The sequence below is a fragment of the Limulus polyphemus genome, unplaced genomic scaffold (assembly GCF_000517525.1).
Source record: "Limulus polyphemus unplaced genomic scaffold, Limulus_polyphemus-2.1.2 Scaffold952, whole genome shotgun sequence".
Taxonomy (NCBI): Eukaryota; Metazoa; Arthropoda; class Merostomata; order Xiphosura; family Limulidae; genus Limulus; species Limulus polyphemus.
Window position 1 is genome coordinate 227,227 of NW_013666562.1, and position 13,408 is coordinate 240,634.

At 34.0% G+C, this 13,408-nt stretch overlaps 1 protein-coding gene across 1 annotated transcript in view; it reads right to left on the reverse strand.

Annotated features, from left to right (window-relative positions):
- Positions 1 to 13,408, reverse strand: part of LOC106461405 — a 118,463-nt gene that overhangs the window by 69,476 nt on the left and 35,579 nt on the right. Inside the window, exons 7-10 of the mRNA XM_022388355.1 lie at positions 8,860 to 9,178; positions 6,308 to 6,490; positions 2,845 to 2,940; positions 1,764 to 1,895 (exon numbers count right to left, since the gene is read on the reverse strand). Coding sequence (XP_022244063.1) covers positions 1,764 to 1,895; positions 2,845 to 2,940; positions 6,308 to 6,490; positions 8,860 to 9,178 — 730 coding nt within the window. The remainder of the gene's footprint in view (positions 1 to 1,763; positions 1,896 to 2,844; positions 2,941 to 6,307; positions 6,491 to 8,859; positions 9,179 to 13,408) is intronic.

Sequence of the window (13,408 nt, forward strand, 5' to 3'; positions counted from 1 at the left end):
GATAAATAAGTTTAAGGACTTATTTGTAAATAATATTAATGTATATACATATATAATATATATAATAATTGAAATGTGACTATTTTACAAAATACTAGTCTACTAAAACACAGCCAAGACAGGTCATTTCATAAAGACTAAAGGTCAGTTTTATATTAGTGGATACGGTATCATGTGTGCACGTGCGCCACATCATTGTAACTTCTATATTATTAGCCAGGCATGGCTGTAAGGTCAATATAATAAAAATAATAAATATATATAAATGTATATGTTATGAGATTTAAGCTATTTAGACAAAACATCTGTGTTTTCGTGTTATAATTTGTAGTCATTCCAGAACAAAAAAAGGCATAATTTATATTTATTTCCTAATTTGTTTTATGGTGGTTATGAGGCTGATCAAATTCACTAACCCCCATAGAATTAAGGTAGAAAAAATAACAGAAAAAATATAGTTTTACTGAAAACAAACATTTGAAATGTATTTAGGATGCTTTAGAGATTACACAAATAATATTTGAGTTTTTGGAATGAGCAATAGTTTGTAGTTATAACATGAAAATCACTTCGCACTTGGACTGGCAATGAAACAGACTCAATATTTTCACAAACAAACCTATAATAAAAATACTTCATTAAAAAATCTGATTTTCTGCATACAAAAGACTTGCAATATTTACTAAAAGCTTACCAAATTTTGTGAAGATACATTTACTACATTAAAAGTTATAGTATAAATACTTAACTCGTGTATATTATACTGAGCCCGTCAGAAAAGGGTTAACAAGTTTGACTAAGTAAAACAACAGGTAAGGTGATTCTGAATGGTGTTTGTTTGTTTTGAATCTCGCGCAAAGCTACACGAGGGCTATCTGCACTAGCCATCCCTAATTTAGCAGTGTAAGACTAGAGGGAAGGCAGCTAGTCATCACCACCCACCGCCAACTCTTCGGCTACTCTTTTAGAAACAAATAGTGGGATTGACCATCACATTATAATGCCCCACGACTGAAAGGGCAAGCATGTTTGGTGTGATGGGGAATCAAACCTGCGACCCTCAGATTGCGAGTCGAGCGCCCTAACCACCTGGCCATGCCGGGCCAATTCTGAATGAAAAAGCCAATATGAAATCCAGACCCCTCATACACAGGCCTTCCTTATGATAATTGTAGTGTTTGATTGAAAAATTTGCAATTAAAGTTCTGGAAAGACAAATGTACTATCTATATAGATAAAACTTATTTTAAATACAAAATTGTCATTACAACTTGAAATAAATGTGATTTACAAAACAAAGTATACAATGAAAACACTAGCTGCTGCACTTTTTTTACAGCCAAGGTTCTTCAACTTAATAAGTACTTTTTGAACACACAGAAAGTAATACTTTAATACAGTATTCTACGAGACTGAACAATTCTGTACTGCGTACACAAAAGGTGCTATAATTACAATGCAATATATCCAAGAAATTCTTGATAACCCATAACCTCAAAAAATTTGAAATTATTACACTTTATGCATACATGTAGTTCACCCAGTAGATTCTACAACTAAGTTATTGCACTCCTCAGAGTGAGCAACTAAACGTATAAACTATAAAATGACTTAAATGTCTAGTTCTTTCTAAACTCGCAAACTAGAAAATGATTTCATATATACACACACATACACAACAATGATCAAATTAAACTTTCAACTAACCACTTATCTATATAATAACTACTTAAAAAAATACAAAACAGAAAATTAATCTATACCTTCAGCATGGTTAGTAAATGGATGGTCTGTTTGTCTCCTTTACTTTTTTCTGAAACATTTGTGGATGTTACATTCAAATGGTGATCAAGGTTATGGTATATCCAGGTCACAATTTCTATTATTTTCTTATTCTACAAAAATAAAATAACAAGAAAAAACAAAATCTCTCAGATATGGTTTTTATTGAGTAGATGTTGTGAAATGATAGTGAAATACCAATTTAGCAAAAATTAGTTCATATGAATTCAAACTTAAGTAGTATCATCATCATTTTCATATTGAAATAAACATAATGAAACTTGTACATCAGAAGAAGCATATTTCCAACAGTTAAATTTTAAGGCACATTTATATGACAGAAACTGTATTACACATAAATGTACTATCTTTTTTTTATTTCTAAACTTACTTTAATTAATGTTTTTAATTTTCTTATTTACAAATCTGGAATGCAGATCTATAATTGGTGAAAATAAAACCATATTTGTATCTTTTTATTGATACTTCCCACTTTCCAAACTCAGCTCTTTCAAACAAAAACTCATATTACCTTTTCAGAATGTAGCAATGTATCAACTCTGTAGACTTAAATTAAATAAATTGCAATTTCTATTATTTTAAAAGGCTAAATACTGAATTCTGCAAATTTCAAAATATAATAAATTTATATGTAGTTAAAATGTCCGGGTGTTTAAGATTTAATTTCAGTTTTTGATTATAAAAAAAAACATTTTTTCAAAGCCTGTCAAACTCTAATTAAATAATTTGACTTTTTGAATGTAACTGCCCTCTAGAGATATACTATAATTATCTACCTAAAAGAATCCACACACAGCTTTTTACTTTCCTGCAGAAAACCAATTACAGCAGATATAGCTACTACAACAATACTTCAACCAATCTGGAAGGAGCTAACAGTACTGCCTAAATATAACATAAAATATAATAAAGTTTCAAGGTAAAAAAAAGAAGTTTTTATTCTTATAAAGGTGTAACCAGTTTTCAAAAACAAATTATGTTAGACCATTACTCATCACCAGTGACACAACTGCTAGTAATATAAACAACAAGGTTTAATACCTCATCCAGATCTACTTTGTTTTTGTCCTTCAGCTTTCTGATAATGTTACCCAATGACAGCCAACAGCCTTGTAAATGGGTTTTTTGGCAGAATTCCTGAAATCAGATTAAACTTAATTAAAAGAATACCATTATAACATAACTGCATATATACATATAATTTAAGGACAACATTTTGACTCCTTTGAGTAGAACAGCTTGTAGCCTGCACTTATCTCTTTTGTACTGTGTCCTTTCTACTTGGTCTTTTGAACATACTCAATATTTACTTTTCTTCTTTCTAGTGTATCTACTAGTTCTCAACCTCTTCCAGTCATTGTATTGAAATTCCATGTTACTATCCTTAGTTCCTCAACTTCAGTGGCCTGGTGACTAAGGTGCTTTGCTCACAATCTTCAGATGTTGTGTTCGAATCCCTGTTGCTCATTCTTTTAGCTGTGCCATGGAGATGTTATAATGTGACAGTCAATCTCACTGTTTGTTGGTAAAGGAGTAGCCCAAGAGTTGGCAGTGGGTGGTGCTGACTAGCTACTCTTCTTCTAGTCTATCACTGCTAAGTTAGAGATGGCAAGTGCAGATAGCACTTGTGTAGCTTTATGCAAAATTAAAACCAAACCAAGCTCTAGTTCTCTTCTTTAGCCACCTTTGCTGGCCTAGTGGTACCCATTGCCAACTCTTCATATCAACCAGAGGATAGCAGTGCATGTCGTCTACGGGTTACACCCTAGCTCTATGACATACCATGTGATTCTTCTTCATACTTATTTTGCAAAGTTTTATGCCTGGGTTTCAATCCCTGATAGCAAATATCCTCCTTTCTCAACTGGGCTTCGGATCGACTAAGTAGGAATGGAGTTGGAATTGTGTTAGATAGAGAATTTAAGAAGAAAGTGGTTGAAGTAGAGAAAATGTCAGACTGTGAAGGTGAAAAATGAGGAAGTGTTTCTGAATATAGTGTCTGGTTATGCTCTGCAGACAGGATGTTCTGACAAGAAGAAAGATAATTTTGAAAATAAACTACATGATGTGATTGTAAGGATACCAGATAGTAAGATGTTAATTGTGGTGCAGACCTAAATACACATGTAGGAGAAAAAGTAGATGGGTTTGAAGGGACACATGGAGGGAGAGGCTATGGAATAAGAAACATGGAGGGAAAAGAGAGGTTGGTAGAAATGGCATAGAATATGGATTTGTTCCTGACAAACACCAGGTTCCAAATCAGAGAGGATCACTTCATCACATACAAGATTGACCAGAATAACACACAGATTGACTACATCTAAGTCCAAAGTCCAAAGGAACACCAACATAGAATGTTGATAATGGAGATGAAGAAGAAGAGGAAGAAAAGAAGGAAAAGAAGAAGGGAATTGAGAAGATTAAGGTGTGGAATCTAGGAAAAAAACCGAGAGAAATACAGAGAGGCAGTGAAACAAAAGATGCAGGAGGCTCAAAAGACTGCCAGAAATGTAGAGAGTTACTGGAAAGTATTGAAGAAATAACTGATTCAAGAGTTAGAAAACTTTTGTGGCAGAACAAAAAGACAAGGATCTGAACAGAAGGAAGTAGGGTGGTGGCACAAAAATGTACAGCAAACCAAAGAAAATAAAAAAAGAAGCCTTCAAAGAATGGATGATAAAGAAGGATGACTATTCAAGAATGGTGTACCAAAAAGTAGGCAAAGAGAGTTACAGCAGTGGCAAAGAAAGAGGCAATTAAAAATTGGTATAATGACATGGATACACTAGAAGGGGAGAAGAAGGTATACAGAATAGCTAAGAAGAAGAAGAAGCAATAAAAAATATTAAGATAGGCAAGGCAGAATGTCCAAAAAAGATTGTTACTGAGATGGTCAAGGCATTAGGAGATGGTGGAGTTGAGTATGTATGGACCATGTTGGAGAACACCTGGAGGGAAGAGTGGATACCCACAGAATGAAGAGAGAGCCTACTGATACCCATCAAAAAGGAGATTCTATTGAGTGTGAAAACTATAGAGGAATAAAACTGGTGGAGCATCTGCTGAAAGTGAAAGAAAAAGTACTGGAAAAGAGAATAAAGGAATTCGTAGACATTGACAAAATACAGTTTGGGCTTCAGCATGGGAGAGGAACAATAGATGCAATCTTCATTCTGTGATAGTTGCAGGAGAAGTAACTTAAAGGAAACAAGTAGTTATACCATGCAGTTGTAGATCTGGAAAAAGTGTATGAAAAGGTGCCATGAAAATAAGTATACTGGTGCCTCTGAAAGAAAGGAGTCGTCAAAAAGTTGATTAGACTAGTGACAGCCACTTATTAAGGAGCAACAAAAATTATAAAAATGGTTAAGTTTGAAGTGAACGTTGAACTACATAAAGGGTCAGCCATTAAGTCTCCTGCTATTCATTGCTTTCAGCAGTATCTTGAGTAAAGATGCCATAAGGTACCTCTGTGGGAACTGTTATTTTCTGATGACCTTGTCCTAACACCTGAAAGTGAGCACGAGTTACAAATACAGGTTAAAGTGTGGCAGAAGAGACTTGAAAATGAAAGTCATGGTGAGTGAAAGAGGTAAGAAGAAAAAGGTTAAGATCACAGATGTAAATGGGAAGCTGCTGGAACAGGTAGAAGACTTGAGGTACCTGAGGAGTACAATCCAAAATGAAGAAGAGTGAGAAAGCTCTAAGAGAGAGAGAATCAAGGCAGGTTTGAGGAAGCGGATGGAGTAGCCACGATCATCTCTGACAAAAGATCACCAAGAGCAATGAAAGGCAAAGTATATAACACTGTGATTAGACTGGTACTCCTCTATGGAGCCAAAACTTGAAGAAGAAAGAAGGCTTGTTAATAAGAACAAAAACAAGAATGCTGAGATGGCTGTTGGGAATGTTGCTGAAAGAGGAAAGAATAAATAAGGAAATTAAGAAAATAGCAGGAGTCTGTGGGATAAAAAAAAATACAAGAGAAGCAATGCTGAGGTGGGATGGTCATGAGAAGAACAAACAATGAGAGCATTAGAGCTAACAGCAGCTAGCAAGAGAAGTCAGGAAAGGCCAGTAAAGCATAGGAAAGATGGAATTAAAAAGGACATGAAGGAGAAAAAAATTGCAGAAGCCCGGCAATGAATAAAGATGATTGGGGGAGGGCAACACATGTGAAGGACAATGACCTCTACTAAAGGGAAAAGTGGAAGAAGAAGAACTTTCAAGTAAAGATGGTATCAAATGTAGAAATCTTTAATACATTTTGATTATATAAGAGAACAATAAAAACTTGGCAGATCTCACATATTCTATAAATGTGTTTTGAAACAAGTAATTACAGTATGATTCTGCACTTGAGTTGAAAGATGAAAAATGGTAAATTTATAAAAACTGTTCTTATTATTGCTTTTTAATTCAAATATTTTTATATCAATTGTTAAATATTAAAAAGTAACTCAAAGATGGCTCCAAGTTAAAATTATATAAAAACACTCACCATAATTTGTAAGAGAATCTGGTGATCTGTTTGTCCTTTGAGATCAATGCAAGGAAAAAACATGAAATTTAATTCATGTAAGGAAAAGTAATAACCACGAGCAACCAATGACAGTAATCCTTTTGCACAGTGTAAGGTACAACATTGAAATAGAGCATCTTTAAGAAGTGTAAAAGCAGCATCCTGAAAAAAATAAAATAATATATGAATGGTACATGTAATCTTACTATAGTGCTTTTATATATATACAGACTTAAGGGTAAAACTAAATTCTCTATAATGTGAAATTAACTTAAAAGTGAAGTATACATAACAGGTTATTAATTTTTTTAAAAAAGATATTAATCTATTTAGTTCACTTACCTTTTGAATTTAGGAATGTCTTCAATAATTTTGAAAATATAACACAAGATAATCAAAATTCTTTATTCTTTCAGACTTGTATAAGGCATTTTAACTATGTTGTACAGCATTGCTGACAAAGTCTTTGGCTGATCACCAGAAATGATTGGACTGTAATGCCCAGTCTTAAAGTAATAAATATTTAGTTCACTTATTTCAAAGATCTCAAGTAGTCGAAGCTCACAATGTACGATTTCTTTAATATGACTGATAATATTTCTAAATGCTTTTATACACTTTTCTTACTGAAAACTAGATATGTTCCGAGTAGAGTTTAAAATCACAATCAGTCTTATTGTTTTTCATCACATCTGTTTTCCTCAAAGGATCATAATTTATGAGCTCTATAATTTTAAATTATGTATTTTAGGATAAAACTTGTATAAATTTGAAATACAATTTTGGGGTTGTATTAACCCAGTCTGCCTTATAAACTCTGATATTTAGTAAAATTAAGCTTTGTCCAACAAAGTAGTTTAAATGTTACATACACATACTTCTTGTTACTTTGGTTTGTTTTGAATTTCACACAAAGCTACAACGAGGGCTATCTGCACTAGCCATCCCTAATTTAGCAGTGGAAGACCAGAGGGAAGGCAGATAGTTATTACAACCCACCGCCAACTTTTGTGTTACTCTTTACCAACAAATAGTGGGATTGACCATCGCATTATAATGCACCCACAGCTAAAAAGGTGAGGATGTTTAGTGGAACGAGATTCAAACCCACAACCCTCAAATTGTTAGTCAAGCATCCTAACCACTTCGTCATGCCAGGCCACTTCTTGTTGAAAAGTTACAAGTATCTATTGAATCAATCAAGAATAAAATGTCTTAATTTATTAACAGTCTCAATGTTACATAATTTTACACTTGTTACTATATGCTATAAGATTTTATCTCTTATTAATAGCTGAAATAAATATACACTCTCTTTTTGCAACAAACTTAGTATTTGGTCAGTTAATAGTAAAATGTTTAAATTACAGTCAATTTTTTCATAACTTTTAGAGGAACCCAGAAATTTTTAATATTTTAGAGCATGAAATTGAGAAATTAAAAAAAAATATTATGATCTACAAAGGAAGATGTACAGGGTGATGCAAATATTGTGCCCCATAAGGATTTTGAATAATGATAAAAAAACAAGCAATTATTTTGTTCATTAAAGAAATGTTTGAATTGCTAGCCAATATGCACTTCAAAAGTTCTGGCCAGAAATTTGAACATTTACTTTAATAATCAAAATAGTAATTGTGTTTGTTTTTTTATTGTTATTCAAAATCCCCATGGGACATTACTTTACACTATCCTGTATAGATGAAACATCATCATAATTTACCAATTTGGAGCTGCATTTTAGAAGTATGATCAGTCTTATTATATCACCTTTTAACCCTAAAAAGAAATTTTCATAGATTTTTACTATTAGAAGTAGATAATAAATTTTATTTCTTCTGATACTGTTTGATAAACCTATGTTTAAGTCTCTGCATAAGATGTAAACACTAAGCGTACAGTAAAACCAAATGACAACCCTACCTTACTTACCAGTTACTTTATATCAAAGTGACACAATTTTAAAAAATTAGACTATGACAATGGGGCTCTGAGCTTTAGATATAGAGCTAGAACCAATCAGTAACCCATATAATTACAAAAAATGTATGTGCCAACTTAATAAAGACAGAAGGCCAAGGCAAAAACTTCTGGTGAGAGCAAATAGTGCAAGTGCTTAAAAAAGTCCAATAGCAAAGATGACGTACAACCCATAAAATTCCTACTATTAAACCATACAAGTCAGAACTTCTGCAAACAAAGAAGTAAATAGATTATAAGCTTTACAAGCACATGGGTATAATTATTGAGTATGGGATCTATCGCTAGTAACTAAAGTAGTGAGGAGTTGACATTTCTGTAAGCAGAATCATGCCCAATCTCAATTTTCACTTCTTCCAAAAACGTATAAAAAAAAAAAGTCAGGAAATCTCTAGAAGACTGAAAAACTACCTGACTAGCTACAAAAAAAAATTGTAAAACTAACTTAGTTGAGTAAAGTCTGATTAAGCTACAAGTGAAATACCATAGAGTTAAAATTACACCATTATCCAAATCTTTGTCATCTTACAATAATATTACTAAATACAAACCTTTATTGCTTTTGTGCATGTCATAGGTGTTTCAAAGAACTGGCAGGACTCTACACTATCAACAAGTGGTTGTACATCAGTGGTCAAGTGCAACTGCACTACAAAATCTCGGAAAAGTTGAAGAGTTGAAAGTCTAAACTGTGACTGGGATAAAATAGTTAATTCTGATAAAATCTTATTTACAGGGTTTTTGGGAATTCTGAAGATGCGGTCTAAACTCTTCATCAGTAGTGTACTCCTCAACAGCCCAGAATTATTTCTAGTAAGTATATTTTCATGTGATTTTGATCTTCCCCAGTTCTTCAGCTGAAGTCTGTATCTAATATAAAAGTGGTGTGTTAGCTACATCATAAATCTTAACAGACAATATCTTACTATTCTTTACTACAGGTTTCTAGTCACAAATGAGTACAGTCTTTCAACTATCAGTATATAGTGATGTTTAATGACAATCTATGACCTAAAACAGTTCTCAGTAACTATACCTTCACTTTTTCAACTTTAATTCACTGGTTTAATAAAAAAGCTAAATATAAGCCTACAACTTTTCAAAATTATAGAAATCAGATCTAATGAAAAAAAATGATAAGTGTTATCATGTGAATCATTACACCATATAATCGATAGAGTATGTACAACCTTTTAGCTCTAATCACTTGTAAAGATACATATCTGCGTTACCATGTTTGGTGCACACAAAAACAAAGATAAGCTCATGATGTTGGTGACCCATGACCTGATAGTGATACCAAACACTAATTTATTTGCTAAGAGTAACCTGGTTTTTTTTTCGTAATAACTGCACAGACTGGCATGTTATGATACCTCAATAGGTGATATTAGTGCCTTAAAAAATAATACAAGTACATCTATGCATTTACACTATATCAAACAAATTTTTAATATATATTTACAAGTATAGTACAATATAATGTAACTCCTTCTATATTATTACGTTATCTACTTTTAAGAGATAGGACTTATTAGTTACAACTGGAAAGAATTAAACAAAAATTATAACCTTCAATATCCGATTCACGTAATTAGCTTGTATATGTGAGGTCAATAAATTATAAAACTGACTTTTCCAAAAAATAACAGAGAGTGGAAAAAGGTTTTCCTTTCTTACAGACAGTATTATCAAATATTAAATATTACAAATGAATATACCGCATGCCTCAAAAAACATTATTCTAAATAAATATATATAAAAATAACACTAGTGGTTGAATTTTTGTGAATATTATATAAACCTCATCACAATTCCCAAAATTTACTGCTTCTTATTACAGTACTGTACTCTATTGTTATATATACATTTTAAATAGAATTGCTTGCCATTACCTTTTTTATAAATCGTTCTAGTTCTTTTATTCGTTATTGTAAGTACATCATGTACACAACATGTACATGTATATACCCATACATAAATCATATGTATTTAGCACTGATTACAAAAATACTTAATGAGCAGTTTGAAATGGGGCCTACATTTCCCATCTGGCCTGGGCCTATTAACAGCTTTGCACGGGCCTGGTTGTGTATAGAATGATGAGTGCATAGATTTTATGACTTCTGTTAGTTTGGAGTCATCTACAGAAGGAAAGTTAATTCTTTCAATTTTTAATTATAAGATTACATCTTGAATTGAATGATATCATAAAACAATAGTACATTCATGTTTATTCTGTATTTGGAAGTAGGCCCCTCAAAATCGTAGGCCCATGCCAACTGGCCCAACTTAGATACATGTTGAAAAAGACACCCAAACAGATGATGTATTGAGTTGGATTGAGAATAGATTTCTTGGCTCTAATAATTAAGCCTCCCATGGTGGCTTCTGAAAGGAGAACCTGGGTGTGACATGAGACAGACCATATAATAATGTATGCACAGACCTAAAGAATGAAGGTGATGACAAAAAGCTCATACTATTCTGCAGAACACATATGGTGTTAATGCTAGTCGAAGGGTAGTCTTGAACTGTAGTACCTGACCCTTGTGCACAAAAAATAGATAGTGGCAGGTCAACTCCTCTATGAGAATGTGGAGATAGGCATCAGCAACATCAAACTTTGTTCATCCACAGTCCTGGTGAAAAATGCCAATGTAGGGTGAGTAATGACTCCATTCTGAACCTGGGAGGATCTAAGAATTGGTTGAGATGAGAAAGACTGATGATCAGACAACAATCTCCAGTCTTCTTGGGCACAACAAACAGATGGAAATAAAATCCTGAAAGAACTGGGTTGATTATTTACTGCCCCCCTTGACCAACAACTCTTTGATAGCCCTGAAATGAAGATTCAAACTCCAAGGACCTGTTGGAGGCAGAAACACTACAGGTTGGGGGATAATGGTGGTAGAGATTTGAACTGAGTGACCAACCCCAATGTAAGAACCAGTAGTACTCAAAGATCTGTGGTATAGGAATTCCATACATCCAGAAAATGTCATAACCAAGCCCCCACAACCCTCCCCTTGGCATAGGATAATCACCACTACTGCTGGCGACATTCCAACTAAGCTGAGGAGCCTCTTTGATATGGGCAGAATCTATGCTGGGTTCCAGTGGATTGGAGGGCTGATGTCAGGGGACAGGACACTCAAATAGGAGAAGAGCCATAACTCCCTATAGGTTCCGAAGAAAGTCAAGAGGCCAACAACAACAATGATAAATGCAAACAGGCAACAGCAATCCATGATTCCAATGACTCTGGAACACCCGCAAAAATCAAGGGACAAAGAGAGGGGGGCTTCATGTAACTCACAAAGGGCAGCAGCAGGTAGATGAATGCCCTCCAAACAAGGCATCTCTACCCAACAACATACCAACCAAGAAACTTAAGAAAGAGCAGAAGCTAACAATCATACCAAGGTATATGCCAACAAAGGTTCCAAATTGTCATCAAATTGATGTGGTAATCAAATCACTGAGAGGCTTCTAACAAAATTTGGAAGGATGATAAATATCTCAGAACCATAATGAGGGTCAGACAAATCCTAAAAAATTGTTATCTGTTCTAGTTTATCACAGGCACCATTCTGGAACAGCACATTTCCAAAATACGGGCCTTGTCTTTTTGAGTCTAAATATGCGGTGGTAAGCAAAAAAATTTTGTTCCAACAAATATGGCAGACAAGTCATAGCCATACCTTCACATAATTGAACAGCAATATCAGGTGATGGAGCAAAAACTATGTATTTGCCCTCAGACCTATCTGCCATCAAGGAAGGTGTAGAATCAAAGGCAACTGGGGAAAAATTCCAAAACATCACACACCCGATTGATTAACTGAAGAAAAGGAGCTGGAAGTGGGGGATCCAAATTGGCCTCATGAAAAGCCAACCTAGTAAAGGAAGGTACTGGAAAAAGCGAATCTAAATTCTCTCCAGAATGTCCAGGATCGTCAGCAAAAGAAGCTTCAGAACCTCCCTGGAGAAACACCCCCGGACCAAATGTATGTCTTCATCTCACTACAAATCAGATGACAGACTGCCTCAACTGAGAATAACTCTCCCCCAACTGTTGAGCGATGCTAGATATCAGAGTTGGGAAAGGGGAAGTCTGATTAGCTTCTGTGCCAGAAACAATAACCCAGAAATTCATGCTATATATAGTCATGTCGTAACAAAATTTGTTTTTAAAACGAAAATCAACTAGGTTATGAGAAAAAACGCTTCAAGTGTCTCTAACAGTCGCAGTACAGTGGAATAGGTACAAGACTGTCCAAGTACTCACACACAAGACACTGGATGGTCAATAAGTGTAGTGATGTTAGGGCTCGTTCAGACTATACTGTGGGTGCACACCTCCTCAACCATCAGTCTCTTTGGGTGAAAACCAGCCGTGGGGAGAAGGGCACTTGTGATAAGTATCCATGCACAGCTCCTCTATCATCAGACACTTCAAGCCCTTTGTCAGTCACAGGAGGAGGGTACAGTGTATTCGTTGTTGGTTATTGAACACAACGAATATGGATACTTAACCCTACTGAGACAGGTAGGGGTCAAATGACATGTCATGATATTTGTAGATTTACATTCATTTATTTAGCTATTATTTTATAAATATATGTCAATAAGTTTGATATCAAATTGTAGATTATATTTCAAATGTTGGTATAATGCATTATTTAGTTTCTTAATTTGAAACTAAATATTAAAAAAAAAGGCTAAATATCGATTTTTTTCTGTGTCACATGGTATGTCATCTTCTGGGTTTGGTCAGATTACATTTTATGATGCCCACAATACAATGTCTATACTTTCATACAAATTGGAAACTCATATTTTCGATATCAGCAAGCTAGAACATAAAATAAAAACCTTTGTCCTTTTCTATTTGCCGAGATATCACAATATTTAGCAAACACATCATATTGGCTCCACCCACCACTTCATCACTTGAGAAGACTTATTTATATACTAATAACTTTATAATCAATCAAAAGCTATATATTTATTCTACATAATTCTGTCAGTCTTCCTAAGATATTTATGAGAGAAATTCTCTTATATCATTAAAAAGCTTGAAGTATTGCTATC